This window comes from Chrysochloris asiatica, unplaced genomic scaffold (genome assembly GCF_000296735.1).
Source record: "Chrysochloris asiatica unplaced genomic scaffold, ChrAsi1.0 scaffold00014, whole genome shotgun sequence".
NCBI classification, from domain to species: Eukaryota; Metazoa; Chordata; class Mammalia; order Afrosoricida; family Chrysochloridae; genus Chrysochloris; species Chrysochloris asiatica.
In genome coordinates this window covers 8018317-8041498 of record NW_006408532.1, presented here as the reverse complement: position 1 = coordinate 8041498, position 23182 = coordinate 8018317, and the positions used below count along the sequence as shown (strand labels likewise).

Genomic DNA, 23182 nt, shown 5'->3' with positions numbered 1-23182 from the left:
TAACATCTACTTCATAGATAATTTTGACGATTAAATCATGACTACTCAGAACTGCTCCTCACATGTCTGTCAGTTTTTCTTACTGTGGTGGCTTGCATGCTGCTGTGATGCTTGGAAGTTATACCACTAGTGTTTCAAATACTATCAGGGTCACTCATGGGAGACAGATTTCAGTAGAACTTCTAAACAAAGAACAATCTAGGAAGAAGAAATAGGCAGTCTACTTCTGAGGGATTAGTCCCTGGAAACCTTATGAATAACACCAAAACTCTGTCTAATATAGTGCTGGAAAATAAGTCCCTTTAGTTGAAAGGCACTTATAAAACATGACTGAGGAAGAAGAGCTGAATTTAATGATGTGGATGGAGCAAAGCTTTCGGAACCTTCATTTGGTGATGGAGCAAGACTCAAAATGAGAAAAAAACAGCTGCAAACATCCATTAATAATTGGAATGCTTTGAATCATGCAATCATATGGTTTACTATGCAAGAAATGACTAACTTAAGAGGAATAGTGCATCACATTCATCTAACGGAACATTTCAAGATCTATCTTGAAGTACAATACTGTCTATGACAGAATAATACCTATATGTCTACAAGGAAGAACAGCATAGTGAGTTATGCATCAGGCTGCTAACCACAAGGCTAGCAGTTTGAATCCACCAGTAGCTCCTGGGAGAAAGATGAGGCATTCTGTACCCGGATAATTTATAGCCTCAGACACCCTATACAGGGTCACTATCAATCAGAACCAACTTGATGACACCACCATAAGGAAGACCACTATCACCTCTATTATTCAAATTTACATACCAACCACCAAAGCCAGCGATGATGAAATTGAAGAATTTCCTCAACTTCTTCAGTCACCATGCAATCAAATTGCATTGATAATTATTAGTGATTGGAATGCAAAAGTTGAAAACAAAGAGTAATCAGTAATTGAAAAATATAGCCTTGGTAATAGAAATGAGAGTGTAGATTGCATGACAGAATTTCACAGGCCAAAACACTGTGTCATTGCAAATACCTTTTTTAATTTATTTTTTCATCATTTCTCTTCAATCCCCATGCAAGTCTCCTTTACTTTGAAATTTAGGACACGTTATATATACACTTTGTCAACATAAAAAATGACTATATATATAGACCTTCATCAGATAGAATGCACAGGAGTAAACCAACTACATTTGTGGGAAGAAATGATGGAGAAGCTCAGTATCACCAGCCAAAACAAGACCAGTGCCAACTGTGGAACAGACCATCAATTTGCTCATATGCAAGTTCAGGCTGACGTTGAAGGAAATAAATAAAACCTTGAGTGTAACAGAGCTGAATTTTGGGACCGTCTCAATAACCAGATTTGATGCAATAAATACTAATGACCAAAAACCAGAAGACATGTAGATGACATCAAGAACACCATACATGAAGAAAGCAAAAAGGTCATTAAAAACACAGGGAAGAAAGAAAGACCAAAGTGGATGTCAGGTGACACTCTGAAACTTGCTCTTGAACGTGTTAAAGCAAATGGAAGAAAAGAAGAAATGAAGACAATTTCAGAGGGAAGCGCAAGAAGATAAAATATTAATGAAATGTGCAAAGACCTGGAGTTTAAAAACCAAAAGGAAGAATGCCACAAGCTCAGCATTTCTTAAGCTTAAAGAACTGTTTTGTAAAAAAGATTTAAGCCACATCTGCAATATTGAGGGATTCTATGGACTACGCAAAGGCTTTCGATGGTGTGGATCATGACAAGCTATGGACAACATTAAGAAGTATAAGTATTCCAGAACACTTAATTGTACTTCTGAGGAATCTGTACCTGGACCAAGGAGCAGTTGTTTGAACAGAGCATGGTAACACTGAATGTTTTAAAACTGGGAAAGGTGTGCGACAAGGTTGAGTTCTTTCACCATACTTATTCAGCCTGTATGCTGAGCAAATAATACGAGAAGCTGGGTTCTATAAAGAAAAATGTGGCGTCAGGATTAGTGGAAGACTCATTAACAACCTGCGATATACAGATGATACAACCTTGCTTGCTGAAAGTGAAGAGGACTTGAAACATTTACTGATGAAGATCAAAGAACACAGCCTTCGGTATGGGTTGCATCTCAATGTCAGAAAAACAAAAATCCTCACCATTGGACCAATAAACAACATTCTTATCAACGGAGAAAAGACTGAAGTTGTCAAGGACTTCATTCTTCTTGGATCAACTGTCAACACTTGTGAAATCAGCAGTCAAGAGATCAGACAGCATTGGGCAAATCTGCTGCACAGAAACTTTTTAAAGTGTTGAAGAGCAGAGATGTCAGCTTGAGGACTAAGGTGCGCCTGACCCAAGCGATGGTATTTTCAATAACCTCATATGGATGTGAAAGCTGGACAGTGAATAAGGACGACCATAGAAGAATTGATGCCTTTGAGTTGTGGTGTTGGAGGAGAATACTAAAACTGCCGTGGACTGCCAAAAGAACCAATAGATCTGTTTTGGAAGAAGTGCAGCCAGAGTGCTCCTTGGAGGCCAGGATAGCTAAGCTTCGTCTCTCATACTTTGGACATATTGTCAGGAGAGAACAGTCGCTGGAGAAGGATGTCATGCTGGGTAAGATGGAGGGTCAGAGAAAAAGAGGAAGACCCCTAACGAGATGGATTGGCCAGGTGGCATCACTGATGGCCTCAAGTGAGACAGCAGTAGTGAGGTTGGCCCAGGATTGGACATTGTTTTGTTCTGCTGTGCATGGGGTCATTATGAGTCGGTTCCGACTCGATGGCACCTGACAACAACAAACAACATGGGCAAAATGGGGCCTGGTATGGTGCTGTAGGATAAGCACTGGACTGCTATAACCACAAGGTCAGTGATTCAAATTCACCAGCTGTTCCTTGGAAACCTCATACAGGGTCACTAGGAATTGGAACGGATTTGATATCACTTAACAACAAAAACAAAAGGAAAGATACTGAATGATGTATGAAAAGAAAATGGAGGAAATACACAGTGCCTGTTGCAAAAAAAAGAAAACTGTTCAGCATTCAGTTATTTCAGGAAGTAGCAAATTATCAAGAACTGATGATATTTTAAATAGGTAGCTCAAGTTGCACTGAAGGTATTAGTTAAAAACAAGGTTTCAAGAATTGATGGGGTGGAAGAGGTGCAGTGAAGTTTGCTGTTAGCAAATACGACAGAATACCAGGCAAATTCAGGGCAGAGATCCAAAACTCGGAACCACATAGGTTGTTTTTGTTGCTAAGTACCGTGGAGTCGGTTCAACAATATAGGTAAGAATATTTTTAAAGTTTAAAGGCTTATAGCTAGTGGAACTTGTAGCAGAAGTAAGAAATTGTGTACTTTTGAATCCAGAGCCGACAACTTGGGCGAGACCAAACAGTAAGACCAAGCTGGGAAGGAGACACACCACGGAAAAACGCCGTGGGAACCTTGGAGCAAAGGTGGATATTAAACTTTGTTTTGTTTTGTTTGCTTTGTTCTGATTTTCTTTTTTTGGTATCTGTTCATTTGCCACCCCCACCTCCACCCCTCCCCCGTGTTTGCACACCTCCATTCTGGTGACTAGAAGGGGTGCCTGAGCAAGTGGACAGACCCCCACCCTCACCACTGGTGGGTTCTTCTGCTACGCATGTGCAGATACTCTCAGCCCAAGAACCGGCCCTGAATTGTTTTTTTTTTAATATGGAAAAGGCCAGAACAAGGGGTGTGGAGAGGGAAAGAGAGTTTAAAAACAAAACAGGCTGAAAACTAAATTAAATCCTGAGGTAAAGCGTAACAACCAACAGTGGCATCTTGAAATCTATCAGACAGTTTGAAGGCAAGAAGCTGAAAGAGGATATTAAAGTCATACTCTCCCTTTTCTGTGATTATAGACTACAGTATCCAATCTAGTTTTGTTGTTCTTTTTTGGTATTTTTGTGTGTTTTTTTCCTTGCTTTTTTGCTGCTGCGACTTTGCTATTTTATGCTCCCCCTTCTGCCTTTGGGGGACTCTTTCTCTCTATATACTACCTAAGTAGAGACAGCAACTGCTGTCATATAGTCAAGCTACAATCATACTCTACATAACACCAAAATCCAGGCAAGAACCATTACCAATGGCCATACACCAGGGAGGCAGACAAGACCTGTGAAAGTTACTCTGAGTTAAGCAGTAACAAGAGTGAAAAGGGAAACCCACATCCTGATCACATCTACCTGGAGACAATCAGAAAGCATGAAAAATACCAAAAAACATACTCAATTAAGTATTAAGGCCACAGATAAATAATAAACATGTCCAAGAAGCAAAAGCAGATGATCATATCAGCAGAGGTCCAAAAACAAGATAAAATGTCTGAGACAAATGACCTAAAGGTATACCTGGCCTCCATGCTGGAAGGAGGGCAGGCCTTGGAAATGCCTGAGAAGGAATTCAGAAAAATTATTACAAAATGTTTCAAAACACTTTACAATGAAGTTCAAAAAAAATAAGGAAGAAGTCAGGAAAGCACTACAGGAACAATCAAATAAGACAGATACAGCATTGGAAACAATTCAAAACTTACAAAGGGGTCAAAACGATGACTAATAGAATATCAAAAATAGATAATAAACTGAAAGGGTAAAGGAGTCAAATAGAAGTACCAGTGAGCTGAAAGACAAATCTGTCAATACCACCAAGATAGAGGAGCAAACAGAAAAAAGGATAAAAAAATTTGAAGAAGGTCTAAGATTCATGTTGGAAAACATGAAGGGGAATAACTTAAGAATTATCGGCATTCCAGAACAGGAAGAATCACACAAGTCCACAAAGGAAACCATTGAAGAACTGCTGGAAGAAAATTTCTCTAACATTCTAAAACATGAAAAGATCAACATTCAAGAAGCTCAATAAACCCAAGGAAGGATGGACCCCAAAAGAAAATCACCGAGACATATCATAATCAAGCTCTCCAAAATCAAAGATAAGGAGACACTCCTGAAAGCAGCTAGGGAAAAGAGGAGTGTTACATACAAAAACAAGCAAGTCAAATTAAGCTCGGATCTCTCAGCAGAAACCCTGCAAGCAAGGAGGCAATGGGGAGACTTACATAAAACCCTGAAAGAAAAAATCTGCCAACCAAGAATCCTTTATCCAGCAAGGCTATCAATCAAATACAATGGTGTAATCAAAACATTCCAGGATAAATAGAAGCTAAGGATTTTTCAAAAGCCAACCCTGCGCTACAAAACATCCTAAAGGGAGTTCTGTGGACTGAGAACCAAAAAGAACAGACAACAACCAGAGATTGACATATGTAGCAGCACCTCCCAGAACTAAATCGACAGAAGGAAGAGTCGAGAACAGAACAAAACTATAAGAACAAACTGTGGGAGTCTGGGAGGTCAGTCTATGATCAAAACAATCACAATGCCAAAGAAGGTAAACACATAGGAACAGAGATCCAGATGATGGATGAGAAGGTCAGGTAGATTACAGGATAAAACAGACTGCACTAAATGTAGAGAAAAGTTAATGGACTATAAGGTAACCTCAGAGAAAATTAACACGTCACAATATACCAAGAAAATGAAAATCCAAGAAGAACATGGAAACACTAAAACTATGAGGAAACTCACAAGAAAGCACGCAAAAAGCATGAACTCAGCAAAGGAAGACAAACAGAAAAAACAAAGCAGGAACACCACAAAAAAACAAACATAATGGCAGTAATTAATCCATACCTATCATTAATTACACTGAATGTAAACGGATTAAATGTACCAGTTAAGAGATGGAGGGTGGCAGAATGGATAACAAGATCCTTCAGTATGCTGTCTGCAAGAGACACATCTTACACACAGAGAAAAAACAGATTAAAAGTCAAAGGATGGAAAAAATATATCAAGCTAAATTGCAATAAAAAACGAACAGGAGTGACAATATTAATCTCTGATAAAATAAACTTTGATGCAAAAAACCAGCATAATAGATAAACATGGACAATATATTATGATTAAAGGGACAACTGAACAGGATGACAGAACCATAATAAATATCTACGCTCTCAAAGAAAGAACTCCAAAATATATAAAGCAAACTCTAATAGATTTGAAGAAATAAATAGATGAATCTACAATAGTGGGTGATTTTAACAAACTGCTTTCAAAAATGGATACAACGACCAGAGAGAAACTTGACAAAGACACAGAAGAAATAAACAACACAATCAAGCCAACTGGACCTCATAGATATGTACAGAGCATTCAACCCAACAACAGCACAATAACCATTCTTTTCCAGTGCACATGGAACATTCTTCAGAAGATACCATGTCTTTGGCCACAAAACAAATCTCCATAAATTTACAAATATCAAAATACTACAAATCATCTTCTGAGACCACAACGCTATCAAATTAGAAATCAACAATAGGAAAAAGAAGGAAATAAAGGCAAATACATGAAAACTGAATAACACCAGGCTGATAAGCGACTAGGTAGCATAAGAAATTAAACGTGAACTCACAAAGTTCCTAGAAACAAATGTGAACAAAAACACAACACACCAAAATCTTTGGACATGGCAAAAGCGGTGCTGACAGACAATTTATTGCAATAAATGCACACATCCAAAAAGAAGAAAGAACCAAAATTAAAACAATAAAACAGCATCTACAACAATTAGAAACAGACCAACAGAGGGAACCTACAGTGACCAAAAGAAAAGGAATAATAAAGACTAGAGCGGAAATAAATGACTCTTTCATTTGTCGACTGAGTTCAGGTTGATGCTGCCATGTACGTCATTCTGTAGCTGTTAATGTGTTCTTGTTGGTTCTCAGTCCACAGAACTTCCTTTAGGATGTTTTTCATAGCAGGGTTGACTTTGGCAAAATTCCTTAGCTTCTGCCTATCCTGGAATGTTTTGATTACACCATCGTATTTGATTGACAGCTTTGCTGGGTAGAGGATTCTTGGTTGGCAGTTTTTTTCTTTCAGGGTTTTATATATCTCTCCCCATTGCCTTCTTGCCTGCATGGTTTCTGTTGAGAAATCCGAGCTTAATCTGATTTGCTTGCCTTTGTATGTTATATTTCTCTTTTCCCTAGCTGCTTTCAAGATGCTGTCTTTATCTTTGATTTTGGAGAGCTTGATTATTATATGTCTTGGTGATTGTCTTTTAGGGTTTATCCATCCTGGGGTTCCTTGAGCTTCTTGAATGCTTATCTTTTCACTTTACATGATGTTAGGAAATTTTTCTTCCAGAAGCTCTTCAACTATCGCCTCTGTGGGTTTGTGTGATTGTTCCTGTTCTGGAATGCCAATAATTCTTATGTTATTCCTCTTCATGTTATCCAACATGAATCTTAGGCCTTCTTCAGATTTTTTTATCCTGTTTTGTATTTGTTCTTCTATCTTAGTATTGTTGAGAGATTTATCTTCTAGCTCACTAGTTCTAGCTTCTATCTCTTCAATTCTACTCCTTTGCCCTTTCAGTGTATTGTCCATTTCTGATATTCTATTATTAATCATTTGGACCTCTTTCTGTAGGTTTTGAATTGTTTCCAATGCTCTATCTATCTTACTTGATTGTTCCTGTAGCACTTTCCTGACTTCTTCCTTATTTTTCTCAACTTCACTGTATAATGTTTTTATACCTTTTATAATCATTTTTAGGAATTCCTTCTCAGGGATTTCCAAAGCCTGCCTATCATCTTCTAGTATGGAGTGTAGGTCTCCTTCCAGATCATTTGCCTCAGTCACTTTATCTCGTTTCTGGACATGTGCAGATATGGTCATCTGCTTTTGTTTTTTGGGCATTTTCAGGGGTTATCTGTTGCCTTAATACATAGATGGGTATGTATTTTGGTATTTTTTATGCTTTCTGAATGCTTCCAGGTAGATGTGATCAGGAAATGGGCTTCCCTTTTCACTCTTTTTCCTGAGAAGTTTCAAGATACCACTGTTGGTCATTTTGACGTAACTTAGGATTTAATTTTCGGCCTATTTCCTCTTTTGTCTGCTTGTCCCACTCCACAATCCCCGTTCAGTCCTTTTTTCTAGTTGGAAACAGTTTAGGGCCAGCTGTGGCCGTTTGGTTTTAATTGGAAACTGTCTCTTTAAATTTCAATATCTGTGTGCATGCGTAAATAGAACCCTCCGAGGGTGGGGCTGGGGTGCCCACTAGCTCAGGCACCGCTATAGTCACCCAAATGGAGGTGCGCAGATAGCAAGGGACCAAAAAAAAGAATGTCCACACCTTTATCTCAGCAGTTCTGCCAGGCGTCTGTGGCCGCTCCACTCCTACCCCCACGTGGTTTTACCCTAGATGGTGGCTCCTGGAGCAGCCGAGCGTCCCAGACTAGAAAGCAATAGATTTCTTGCTTCTGCCACAAATTCCCCCAGCTATGAGCCTTCCAACCATCTAAATATTCCTTTATATGTGGTTCAGAGTTCTGGGACCAGCCCCTGAGCCTGCTTGGTCAGGTTTTTTGTGTTGTTGCTGGCGGAGCTCCTTTACTGCACGTCCACCCGATCCGCCATCTTGTTTGTTCTCCCAGAGATAAATACTTTTAACTTATGGTATTCGGAGGGAATTATAATCAATGCAATGAAACAAGTTATATGAATTGTTGAATGTGAAACTGATGATGTGCCCTGTAAACTTTCACTGAATCCACAGTAAAAACTTTAAATTTTTTTTTTTTAAAAAGGAAGGAATATACAAAATCACTGTACAAAAAAAAAAAACTTAGAAGAGATGGATACAGTTTTAGGAAAACAAGACCTACCTAAACTTACACACAGTAAAGGAGAAAGCCTGAACAGACCCATAACAAAAGAAGAAATTGATCAGGTCATCAAAAAACTTCCAATCAAAAGAAGTCCAGGCCCAGATGGCTTCACTGGTGAGTTCTACCAAACATTAAGGGAAGAGCTGTCACAAATTCTATTCAAATTATTCCAGAATATAGAGGAGGATGGAAAGCTTCCTAACACATTTTACAAAGCAAGCATAACCCTCATGTCAAAACCAGGGAAGGATATCACTAAGAAAGAAATTATACACCAATAGCCCTCATGAACACAGATGCAAAAATTCTCAACAAAATCCTAGCCAATAGAATCAGCAATACATCAAAAAGATAATACATCATGATTAAGTGGGATTCATATCAAGGATGCAAGAATGGTTCAACATTAGAAAAACTCTCAATGTAATCCATCATATAAATAAGAAAAAAGAAAAGAGCCACATTACCATATTGATTGATGCAGAAAAGGCATTTGACAAAATCCTACATCCATTCCTGATAAAAACACTCAACATAGTAGGAATTGAAGGGAAATTCCTCAACATAATTAAGAGCATATATACAAAACCAACAATCTACATTACTCTCAATGGGGAGAAACTGAAAGCCTTCTCTCTGCGAACAGTAACCACTCCTATTCAATATTGTGCTGGAAGTCTTAGCAAGAGCTATATGGCAAGACAGGGAAATTAAAGGCATTCAAATTAGCAAAGAGGAAGTAAAACTCTATTTGCAGATGATATGATCCTATACATAAAAAAAACTCAGTAAAAATGCTACTAGACGACATTCTAAGATTCAACAAAGTGGTAGGATATAAGATCAACATATAAAAATCAGTTGGATTCCTAGGGCCTGGCCACCATTCTTTATCTCAGATTCCTCCAGCTATCCCCAGCATGCCTCACCCATCAACAGTTTTACCAAGCGCAGTCCCTAACAGTGCTTTTCCTTCCTTACATCCTGGGACACAGAACGTACCAAGCCCCGCTGGCGTGCCGCGCTGCCGGTCAGGCAGTTACACCATTGGCCCCTTTTCCTCCTTCCAAGGTGCTGCACATATCTATAGCCAGAAACTGTCTCGTCCCTCTTCAGCAAAGGCAGGTGAGTGAGAACACGAAAGCCGACCAAAACGTCAGCTTCTCCTAGCCCTGAGAAGAAAAGACTGTCATCTCTCTTCCATTTGCCTTTTCCTTTGAAGGGTTATGGGATATCTGCTGAAGTGTTCGGAAGTGACTAAGAGGCTTACATTTGGTCTAGTAGCAATTATTCATTGATACGAAATTAAACAGGACTTAGGTGTTGGGCACCTAGAGAAAGCTGCCGTCCACTAGGAATTTGCAGTCCAGTCAAGAGATTTCCCATTCAGCCCCTCTGACTTATAAGTGTGCTGTGTGCATTCTTTCTGACTCAAATATTTATTCCTGGCATCAGACAAATCAATAGTGTTTGTTTTTTAATGTATTTAGAGCCAGGTAAGACCTGTATAAATAACCAAAGAACTCTAAAAATAGGGTATCTCATTTTAAATGAAGTAGATCTATGTTATGTCCGCCACACCCCCCACTCTTTTACAGTTTTACTGAAACATAATTCACATAAAATTTACCCTTTTAGAGTGTACAGTTCCGTGGTTTTCTGCTAAAGTCACAGAGCTGTACAAACAGCATCATTATCGAATGTTATAGCATTTTTATCACCAACAAGAAATCCCATCCCCATTAGCAGTCACTCTCTGTTCCCTCCTCTCACCTAACCCTGGCTGCTACTGGTCTACTGTCTTTGCTGGGCGTTGCCTGGAAATGGAGTCACACAACAGCTAGTCTTCCGTTATTGGCTCCTTTCTCTTAGCTGAATGTTTGAAGGTTCATCCCTGTTGTAGCACTGATCAGCACGTCATTCTTCTTATCACCAACTAAGTTTACATAGTGTGCATATACCATAGCTTACCATAGCTTATACCACATTTTGTTTATCCATTCATCAGTTGGTTTACATTTGGCTTGTTTCTATTTTTTTCTAATTCTGAGTACTACTATGAACATTCATTTATAAGTTTTTATGTTGAAATATGTTTTTTAATTCTCCTGGGTGCATACCTAGGAGTGAAAGTGCTGTTTTCTATTCTTTTACCAAAAAAAAATCAGTTGGACTCCTCTATACCAAAAACGATAGTGTTGAAAAGGACATTAGGAAAGCAATATCATTTACAATAGCCGCTCAAAGGATGAAATATCTCAGAATAAATGTAACCAGAGAAACAAAGGACCTATACAAAGAAAACTATAAAACACTACTACAAGAAACCAAAACAGACCTACAAAAATGGAAGAATGTACCATGCTCCTGGATAGGAGACTTAACATTGTGAAAATGTCAATACTGCCCAAAGCAATTTACACATATCACGCAATTCCAATCCAGATTCCAACAACATTCTTCAAAGAGATGGAAAAACAATTACAAACTTTATATGGAAATGAAAGAGACCAAGGATAAGCAAAGCACTGCTTAAGAATAACGGTGGAAACCTCTCACTCCCTGACTTCAAGATTTATTACACAGCTACAGTGGTCAAAACAGCTTGGTATTGGTAGAATGAAAGATACACTGATGAATGGAATGGAATCAAGAATCCAGAAATTAACCCATCCAGATACAGCCAACTGACTTTTGACAAAGTACCTAAATATATCGCATGGGGAGGGGATAGATAGTCTCTTCAACAGATGGTGCTGACAGAACTGAAAAGCGATATGCAAAAGACTGAAACAAGACCTTCACCTCACGCCTTATACAAAAACCAACTCAGCATGGATTAAAGACCTAAATGTGAATCCCAGAATTATGAAGGCCATTAGTGAAAAAATAGGGACAAACGTGAAGGCACTAATTCAGGGAATACACAGACTACCAAACATTTTGAAAACTACACAAACAAAAGTAGAGAAAATAGATGACTGGGATATACTAAAAATTAAACACTTATGTGCATCAAAAGACTTCACCAGAAGAGTAAAAAGGGAACCCCTAGAATGGGAAAAAATCTTTTGCAATGACACATCAGACAAGGGACTCATTCCTAAAATATATAGGAAACTACAACACCTCTACAAGAATAAAACAAATAACCCAATTAAAAAATGGGCAGAGGACATGAACAGACACTTCACCAAGGAGAAGATCTAGGCATCCAACAAGCCTATGAAGAAATGTTCATAATCACTAGCCATTAGAGAGATGCAAATCAAAACAATTAAGAGATATCATCTCACACCAGCAATAATAGCAAAGATGAAAAAAGTAGAGGGCAATAAATGCTGGTGGGGATGTGGACAGACTGGGATGCTCCTGCATTGCTGGCGGGATTGCAAAATGGTCCAACCACTCTAGAAAGCAATATTGGCACTTCCTCAGAAGGTTGGAAATAGAAATACCTTTGATCCAGCAATTTCTCTACTTGGTATTTACCCAAAGAAATACGAACCATAACATGCGTAGATATATGCACACCAATGTTCAAAGCAGCACTATTTACAATAGCAAAAAGAAGGAGACAGCCTAAGTGCCCATCAACAGAAGAATGGATAAGCAAACTGTGGTACATACACACAATGGAATATTATGGTACCTTGAAGAATAGCAAGGAAGCTGCAAGCCACCGCAAACATGGATGAACCTTGAGGACATTATGTTGAGTGAAATTAGTCAGTCACAAAAGGAGAATTACTGCATAGGACCACTACTGTAAAAGACTAAGAAAAAGAACCCATAAAAAAGGCAGGGAGGTGGGGTATTCTTTCCTGGTTACTGGGATGTGGGGGGGTAGGGTGAAGGGAGGGAGGGGAAGGTAGAGCACAGGGTAGGGAATACACACAGGATAGTTTGGGTGCTAGTGAGGCAGGCAATACACAAGAAGGGGCAGGGAAATGGAAGAACAAATCAGACAGGAAAACAATTAGGCAAGTTTGCATGGGCTGAGACAGAGGTAAATAATGACATATGCACAACCTTGGAACAACAGGGCTCTTGGATACAGGGATTTAGATATGGTTGGAATGGGCAAAAGAGGGAAATAATGTTAAGATGCTTGGATGCCTTTGAATCATGGTTTAACTGGCATACCATTATAAAGTAGATACTGGAGGGGAAGAGAAAGGAATAGCCAGAAATATCACCATAGAAAGCTTGTAAGTCCATCTTCTGCCTATAACTGATTGGAATACCTAAAATGGGGCTACAACGTCCCAAGTGAAGGAGGCTTCTTGCGGAGCCTTTGCATTATTTAAGACCATAGGTAGAATCCTGAACCCCATCCAGAATCTTCTTAGGTGGGAAGTTTCCATTAGAAACAACAAGCAGACCAAGCTGGAGCAGCTAGAAGAGCAGAAGATACTTCTTGAAAGAAAGACCGACAGGAAAAATACAAAACAAAAGCAGTCTGACTGATTACCACAAGAACAAGTAAGTTGCTCGCCCAGGAGACATCAAGCCAAGTGGTCGGGTCCCCTCAGGGCAAACCCCCTTCCAAGACTAAGACTCAATGGGCAGACATACACTCTGACTGGTGACCACGTTGGTCACCGATAAGGGGAAGTGAGGGGAAAACAGCAATGAAGCTGCTAGCTAAGCCCTACAACGTTCAATAGACTCCTGTGAACCCGGGTGGAGACCTGGTTGGCCAGCAGTGTGGAAGATCTGGGGATTCTTGGGCCCAGAGTCAGTGACATAGCCACAGAGGACTAGAGTGAAAAGTGAAGCATTCAGTTGATAAGAAGAGAGGCCATATGCATAAGAACACCCACACTTGCAGATAATACCCACTTGACCTGGCTTCAAGGACTGGATAATCAGAGCTCAACTAGAAGAAGAAAGAAGAGGTTAAAAAAAAAAAGTAATCTGATACAGTTTGAAGAACCTGACCTACACCTATGGATGAAGTAGTTCAAAAGAAGGAACAAATCTTTACAGCGAGGATCATTCCCACCCCCTCCACACACAGAGTAGACAGGGATGGGCAACTTGGACATTGGCTACCCAAAATGGGGGTGGGGGGCGACAAAAGCAAGAAGTGACTGGCTTACAAGCTTTCAAGAAGGAGCGTAGATCTAGAAGGCATGGAGAAGGTAGAATCTCCACTGAGTAGTATCCAATCTGTCTGGGCTGGACTGATTAAAGGAGACGCAGATAGGTCTCTTAAGATACAATAGCGAATAATTGTTATCAGAACTGACTGTGAGGGTTGGAATGTAAAGGTAGATGTTTTGTAGCCAAAGGAGGGGAGTGATTGACTTTGCAGTCTAGGAACAGAAGTCCCTGGGACCATCAAGGGAGAGGAGCGGAGAGCAGGACCCTACCCAGAGAAGCAGTGATGCCAGAGATGGAGGCAGATACAATGACGTGGAGAGATGGAGCAGCTGAGGACTTTAGACACAGAGAGGGAGACGGGCTGTGTGCTGACGACTGAGGGTCAGGCTTGTAGGGTATACCCTTTGGTTGGTTGATGATGCATGGAGAGGGTCATAACCACGGCAATGAAACGACATACGATAGGATGAATGTAAAGCTAACATTCTCCCATGTAAACTATCACATAATTCAAAATAAAACATTTAAAAAAAAAAGAAAAAGAATTGACGGAATACCAATTAAAATATTTAAACTGATGCAGTGCTAGAAGCACTCACTAGTCTATGCCAAAAAATTTGGAAGACAGCTACCTGGTCAACAGACTGGAAGAGATACACATTCCAAAGAATGGCGATTCAACAGAATGCAAATATTATCAAACACTATCATTAAGATCCCATGCAAGTAAAATTTTGCTGAAGATAATACAGGGAGCTGCCAGAAACCAACTTGGATTCAGAAGAGGACATGAAATAAGGGAGATCATTGTTAATATCATTAGATGGATTTTGGCTGAAAGCAGAGAATACCAGAAAGATATTTAACTGTGTTTTAATGACTATACAAAAGCATTAGACTATGTGGACCATAATAAACTATGAATAACACTGTGATGAATCAGAATTCTAAAACACTTAATTGTGTTCATGCAGGACCTGTACCTAGAACAAGAGGCAGTCATTTGAACTGCACAAGTGGATACTGTGTGGTTTAAAATCATAAAGGTGTACACTAAAGGTTATATCCTTTCACCATACGTATGCTTTTTGATTAGGAAATAATCAACGAAACCGGACTATTGTAGACCACAGCATTAGGGATGGAGGAAGGTTCTTTAACAACCTGCAATATGCAGATAACAAAATCTTGTTTGCTGAAATGAAGACTTGAAGCACTTGCTAATGAAGATCAAAGAATACAGCCTTAAGTGATCGGGTCCTCTCAGTGCAAATCCTCCTCCAAGACTAAGATGCAATGGGAAAACGCCTTCTGATTGGCGACCACGCACATCACCCATAAAGAGAAGTGACCGAAGAACATCGAAGAAGCAACAAGCTAAGCCCTGCATCGTTCAGCAGACTATGGTGAGCCTGGGTGGAGACCTGGTCGGCCAGCAGTGAGGCAAGACCTGGGGACTCATGGGCTCAGAGTCAGTGACACATCCACAGAGGACTAAAGTGGAGACCCAAGCGACCAACTGATAAGAAGAGGGAGGAGAGACGCAGAACACCCACACCTGCAGATGATACCCACTTGCCATGGCTCCAATGATAGGACGAATAAAACTCAACCCGAAGAAGAAAGAAGAGGAAAAAAGCATCATCTTAAAATTTGATAAACTGGACATCTACCTATAAATGCAGTAGCTCCAAAGAGGAAACAAATCCTGCTCCAAGAATTATTCCCACCCCATCCACACAAAAAGTAGATAGGGATGAACAACTTGAACATTGACTAACCAAAAATGGGAGAAGGGATACAAAGGTAAGAAGTGACTGGCTTACAAGCTTTCAAGAGGGAACCTAGATCCATAGGGCAGGGAGGATGGTAGAGTCTCCAGTAAGGAGCATCCGACCTGTCTAGGAAGGACAGATGAAAAGAAATGCAGAGGGGTCCCTTGGGATGCAAGGGTGAATAACTGTTACCAGGACTGATTGTGAAGACTGGAAATGCAAAGGTGGACATTTTGTAGCAAGGAGGGGAGTGATTAACCTTTCAGTCTAAGAGCAGAGGGCTCTGGTACCATCAATGGAGAAGAGTGGAGAGTGGGACCCCACCCAGAGGAGCAGTGAGGCCTGAGACTGAGACAGAGAGGATGACATGAAGAGCGAGGATGACGTGAAGAGATGGAGTGGCTGGGGACTAGGGATCCAGAGTAGGAGAAGGGCTGTGTGCTGAGGACTGTGAGGAGAGGGTGGGAGGGATTGCAGGGTATACCCTTTGGTTGGGTGATGATGCATGGACGAGATGGTAACTATGGTTATGAGACGATGTATGATGGAATGAATGCAAAACTAATGTTCCCCCATGTAGACTATCACACAATAAAACATAAAAAAAAAAGAAAAAAAAAAGAATACAGCCTTCAGTATGGATTATGTTTCAATGAATAGAAAACAAAAATCTTCACAAATTGGAACAATAAGTATCATACTGCTAAACAAAGAAAAGATTGAGTTATCAAGGATGTTATTTTACTTGGATTCATAATCAATGTTCATGGACGTAGCAGTCAAGAAGTAAAAGAACATATTACATTGGACCAATCTGCTGCAAAAGATCTCTTGAAAGTGTATTAATGATGGGGGGCACGGGGGAAGGATTGCATGGAGGGGATTGTAACCATGGAAACGAGACGATATACGATAGAATGAATGTAAAACTAACGTTCTCCCATGTAAACTATCACATAATTCACAGTAAAAAAGAAAAAAGAGAAATACAGAGAGGAAGTGGGACAAGTGCCATTACATTGTGGGGATTGGAAGTGAGATGAAACAAAGTGTATGATTCGTTGAATGTAAAATTGTTGATCTGCTCTTGTAATCCTTCACTCAATTCAAATTAAAAAGTCTTTAAAAACGTTAAACACAATTAAAAAAAAAAAAGGAATGCAATGCTCTTTAAAGTTATAAAATAAATGAAGTTTGGATCACCAGCTGTTTCACATCCTGCCGTGGCTATTGCCAGATCAAATAATTGAGTGATAAATTTAGAAATGGTTTGGCTTGACTGCTGATCTGAAAAGACAATAATGACTATAAACTCAAAAGACTGAGACTATTAAAATCCAAATGGTGACTCTAAGCAAAATCCTTAGAAATAGCTACAGAACACTAGAGTGCAGAGTGAAATGTACAGCTGATAAGAAGAGAGGGCATATGCACAAGAACACCCACACCTGCAGATAATACCCACTTGACCTGGCTTCAATGACTGGATGATCAGAGCTCAACTAGAAGATGAAAGAAGAGGAAAAAAAGAGTAATCTGGTACAATTTGATGAAATTGACCTACACCTGTGGATGCAGTCACTCAAAAGAGGGAACAAATTTTTATAGCGAGGATCATTCTCGCCCCCTCCATACACAGAGTAGACAGGGATGGGCAACTTGGACATTGGCTTGGCTAAATGGGGTTCAGAGGCCTACAAAGGCAAGAAGTGACTGGCTTACAAGCTTTCAAGAGGGAACCTAGATCCAGAGGGTGTGAAGGAAGGTAGAATCTCCACTGAGTAGTATCCAATCTGTCTAAGCAGGGCTGATGAAATGAAATGCTGATAGGCCTCTTGTGATACAATAGTGAATAATTGTTATCAGGACTGCTTGTGAGGGTTGGAAATGTAAAGGTAGATGTTTTGTAGCAAGGAGAGGAGTGATTAACTTTTCAGCCTAGGAGTGGAGGTCCATGGGACCATCAAGGGAGAAGAGCGGAGAGCGGGACCCTACCCAGAGAAGCAGTGATGCCTGAGATGGAGGCAGAGATGATTACGTGGAGACATGGAGCAGTTGGAGACTTTAGATCCAGCGAGGGAGAGCGACTGTGTGCTGACGACCGGGACGCAAGCTTGTAGTTTATACCCTTTGGTTGGTTGATGATGCATGGTGGGGATTGTTACCATAGCAATGAAACAATATACGATAGGATGAATATAAAACTAATGTTTTCCCATGTAAACTATCACGTAATTCACAATAAAACATTCAAAAAAACAAACAAAAAAACAAAAAAAGTGTATTGATGAGCAAAGATACTGCTTTGAGGACTAAGGTACACCTGATCTTCACAATATCTTCAATTGTCTCATATGCATGTGAAAGTTGGACAATGAATAAAGAAGATGGGAAAAGAACCGATGCATATGAATGATGGTGTTGATTAAGAATACTGAAAGTACCATGGCCTCCCAGAAGAACAAACAAAATCTCTTGGAAGAAGTATAGTCGGAATGCTTAATAGAAGCAAGGATGGTGAGATTCTGTCTCAGATACTCTGTACATGTTATCGGAAGGAACTAGTCTCTGAAAAAGGACATTATGCTTGGCAAAGTAAAGGGTCAATAAAATAAGAGGAAGACCCCCAGTGAAATGGCTAGACACAGTGGCTTCAACAATGGGCTCAAACATAACAATTGGGAAGTTGGCACAGGACTGTGCAGTGTTTCATTCTGTTGTGCACAGGGTTACTATGAATTAGAGCTGACTCAACAAACAGCACCTAACAATTCATATATACTTAGTATAGGACCTGTCACAAAGTAAGTGCTTGATAAAATTATTTCCTCCAGAGAATATCATAATATGACATCCTCAGACATACTTACTGTTCCCCAGAATAGTTCTGGAAGAGAAGGGTCTGCCAGAACTTCACATGCTGTGTCAATTACATCCTGAAGGGGAAGAGAAAATGATTTATTTCTAATGGTTAAAGCAGTCTATTTAAAAGTCTATTCTGTTAAAATAACAATAAACATCTTCATATAGTATGCCAGAAAGAACTCTTATAGTATGTCAAAAAGAATTTAAAATGTGATATTATACCTTGTCACCTACTCAATGATGTTAGGCAATTAACCTCTTTAAATAAACTTCAACCTCTTTCTGTGTAAAATGGGGATAATAATGTTTCACAGGATTGTAGGCGGGATTAAGTAAAATAACTGTACAGGGTAATGGGTTACAAATTTTAAAATGCCATGTAATTGTCAGTTATTGTTAGGTTTAGCTAGACAGTTGTCCTGGAGTCCTGCCTGGTGTGGCGCTTTAGGATGAGCAGTGGACAACAAGGTTGGTTTGAACCACAAGATCTTCGGTTCAAACTCACCAGTCATTCCTCAGAAACCCCATAAAGGGTCACTATGAGTCAGACCCAACTTGATGGCACTTAACAACAACAAGACTTCTTCCAGACGGCAGGAATACAGTCTTTTTTTTTTTTTAAATCATGGTATTAGGACTCCTACCAACACCAGTATTTTAATATCAATCCTCCAGGTATACCAAACCAGTTGTCATCAAATTGATTTAAACTCATGGTGACCCTATTTGTGACAGAGTTGAGCTGTGTTCCACAGGGCTCTTCTCAACAGCTGAATTTTCAGAAGTAGATAACCAAGGGTCCTCTAGTAAAACTCTAACCACCAATCTTTTGAATAGTAGCCAAGTAGCAAAGCAGCATGTTATCTGAGTCCTACACAGGGACTCCCTCCAGATGTACAAAATCAAAAAAACTACTCTCAGTGAGTTGCTTATGACTTACAGCAACTCTACAGTGTAGAGCAGAACTGCTCCTTAGGGTTTTTGAGACTACAAATCTTTATGGGAGCACACAGTCTCATCTTCCTCCTGCAAAACAGTTAGTGGATTTGAACTGTTGACCTGGGGTTAGCAGCCCAACACTTAACCTACTAAGCCACCAGGATCTAAATGTGACCAATTTTTACAAAGCATGCAAAGCTTGTTCTATGTTCCTAGAGCTTTGGAATTTGAGTATTTTAATTACCAACTTCATTTTCTCCATTAACGAGAAATTTTCATTTTAATCAATCAGTCAAATTTATTCTAAAATAAAATAATCATTAAAAGTGAACACAGTAACACTAATGTTCATTTCAATATTACTGACAACAGCCAAAAGGTACAAACAATGCAAGTAATGATCCATATATGGATATACAAAATATTGTTGTTGTTAAGTACCATAGAGTCGGTTCCAACTCATAGCGACCCTGTACAGGGTTTCCAAGGCTATAAATCTTTACGGGAGCAGAAAGCCTCATCTTTCTCCCGCGGAACCGCTGGTAAATAGTGTGTGTATTATATATAAATATGATTCTACCATACAAAGGAATGAAGTTCTAATTAATACATGGAATGATATGAACTTTGAAAACATTATGCTAAGTAAAATAAGTTGCACATAAAGGGTTAATATTGTACAGTCCCACTGATAAAAACATCTGGAATAATAAATGCATGTTGTTGTTGTTAAGTGTCGTCGAGTCAGTTCCGACCCATAGTGACCCTGTACAGGGTTTCCATGGAGCAACGGGTGAGCTTGAATTGCTGACCTTGTGGTTCAAAACAACCATGGAGTCCAGTGCATTAGCCCATAGGACTCCAATAAATGCATAGAAATAGAAAATAAATTAGTGGTTACCACAGCTGGGGGAGGAGGTATAGGAATTATTTTTGTGGTGATAAATAGTTTTGGAAACATGTAGTGGTTATACCTGTACAACACTTTTCAGTGTGAATAATGCCACTGGAAAATATACACTAAAAAAATCGCTAAAATGACAAGACTTTATGTTGTACATATTTTACAACAATAAAAAAAATAAGGGAAAAAATATGAGCAAAATGACTTAGTTATAAGGATAGTCCTAAAACACCATTTTCTATGTTCTTATCATAGTTATCTGGTTTCGTATACCAGAGCTCCTTGGAGAAAGGCAGATTCCAGGTCTGGGTCAGGAATCTCATAAGATAAGACTGCGACATCTTGTCATACCAGAGAACAAACAGAGCTATCATAAACACTGGACCACAAGGTTGGTTTGAACAGCAAGGTCGGCAGCTCAAACTCATCAGCTATTCCTCGGAAACCCTATGCAGAGTTGCTATGTGTCAGAATCGACTCAATAGCACTTAACAACACCATCAAAATAAACAAAGTTAAAGTCAAAAGGGTTCAGAAGCCAATCTGAAAAAGCTCTCATTTGCCAAAGATGGGATAATCTGAGTTTAAGAATACTAACTGCAATGAATTCACATTATGTTTAAATCCATGACCACAAGAAAAACAAAACAACAAAAAACAAACAAATCCACACCTCACTTTGGAGGATGCAAGGACACAATGGAGTATGCAAGGGGAAACTGGTAAATAAAGGAAAAGAACAAAGCATGTATAGACAGACCTCACTTTATGGTACTTTACTTTATTACATTTCCCAGATAATTATGCTTTCAGAAATTGATTATTTGTAAAACCCCTGCATGAGCAAGTCTATTGATGCCATTTTTCCAATAGCATGTGCTCACTTTCTGTCTGGGTCACATTTTAGTAATTCTCACAATAATTCACACATTTTCATAATACAATTGCACACTAATAGACTATATACAGTGGTTTTTAAAAGTTCATGGGAAAATTCCATTATCTTTATAACTCTGAAGCCCTATTAAAGTATGGTGGTGGATACTGCGTGCCACACAGAAAAATACAACTGTAATGGTAAGGGTTCTGTGTACATAGGCCAGGATTTCCAAAGGTTTAGCAGTTGAGATGTGCTTATTCCATTGGTGATGAAACCTAATACAAGCATAGTTAACTCTATAATGAGTGGTTATAAGCAATTAATCAATTAAAGGGATGCTAACTTGGGGATGTGGTCGGGTCCCAATATAATGGACATGTGGGAAAGCCTATCTCTTTCTTTCACTGGGAATCTGGGTGGGACTCTGCAATTGAAAGTCATTTCCTTGATAATAAACTTGTCTCTATATACATATGTGTTTCACTGGTTTTGCTTCTCTAGAAAATCTGGCCAAAGACAACCACCAAACATTATGACTTCTGATGGAAATGTATACCACAACTTATCAAGTAGTCTTGCTTTAAAACAAAAACAAAATTCTCAAACCTGAGTTATCTGCTCAAGTTTCTAAATCTATTTACCGTTTTACAAGAAACAAAGAGGTGGAAGGAACATGTAACACAGCACCACAGGGATTAAATTAGCAAAATCCCAAACGGGATATTGTCCAGGGCAAATTGATTAAACTTTTTCAACAATAAAAAATAGAATATATAAAAATGAAGGGGGAATTTATAGATTAGCTCTGTATAATAGAACTTTCTGCAACGATGGAAAATGTTCTGTATCTGCACTATGCAATATGGCTACTGAAGCATTTGATATGTCTAGTGTAAGTAGAAACTGCTCTAAATTTTAGTCAATTTAAATTGTCACATGTGGCTTGTGCCTACCATAGTTCAGTTATAGATAAAGAAACAAGAAAGGTTTACCAACCAATTACAGTGTGTGGACCTTACTTGGATCCTAATCCAAACAAATTTATGATAAATATATGACATTTATGAGACAACTGAGTCCCTGGATGGTGTAAATGATTAACTTACCAGCTGGTAACTAAAGGTTCGAGGCTTGAATCTACCTAGAGGTACCTTGGGAAAAAGGTCTGGTGATTTATTCATGAAAAATCAGCAACTGAAAACCCTATGGGAGGTATAGTTCTATTGACACACATGGGATTGCCATGAATTGAAATTGAACTGGTTATGAGACAAATGGAAATGATACTATTTTTTTAGATGTGAAAAGGGTAAGTTAAATATTAATGCAATATTGATAGATGAATTTAAATGCTGCTTGGGATTTGCTTAAAAATAAGATAGAGATGGGTAAAGATAAGATCAATCATGAAATGACAATTGTTGAAAACTAGTGATGGGACCAGGTAGGCTCAATATACAATACCATCTACTTTGGTGTAAGTTTGATATGTTACTTTTTTTTTTTTAAGTTGCAGAAGAATATTTATTAGTACCTACAGATAGTTGAGACTGATAAAACTAGAGTAAAAAAATGAGATTCCAAAGCAGTACATACACTATGATTCCGTAAAGATTAGCGTATTTTTATGTACACTCCTGTTGTGGCACTGTAGAATCAGCACTGGACTGCGATCCACAGGTCAGCAGTTCAAATCCACCAGCTGTTCCTTGGAAACCCTATACAGGGTTGCTATGAGTAGAAACTAACTCAAAGGCACTTAACAACAACATACATGCAGAAAAGGAACACTAGTGGTATAGTGGGGTAAGCGTTGGATTGCTAACCACGGTATTGGTGGCTTAAATCCACCAAGTGCTCCATGGAAGAAGATGAGGCTGTCTGCACCCATAAAGATTTACAGTCTCAGAAACCCAAAGAATTAGTTCTT

General features: G+C 39.1%; 1 protein-coding gene across 1 annotated transcript in view; it reads right to left on the bottom strand.

Annotated features, from left to right (window-relative positions):
* NUP188 (nucleoporin 188kDa) overlaps positions 1-23182 on the bottom strand; it is a 102605-nt gene that overhangs the window by 28383 nt on the left and 51040 nt on the right. Inside the window, exon 13 of the mRNA XM_006834848.1 lies at positions 18535-18600. Coding sequence (XP_006834911.1) covers positions 18535-18600 — 66 coding nt within the window. The remainder of the gene's footprint in view (positions 1-18534; positions 18601-23182) is intronic.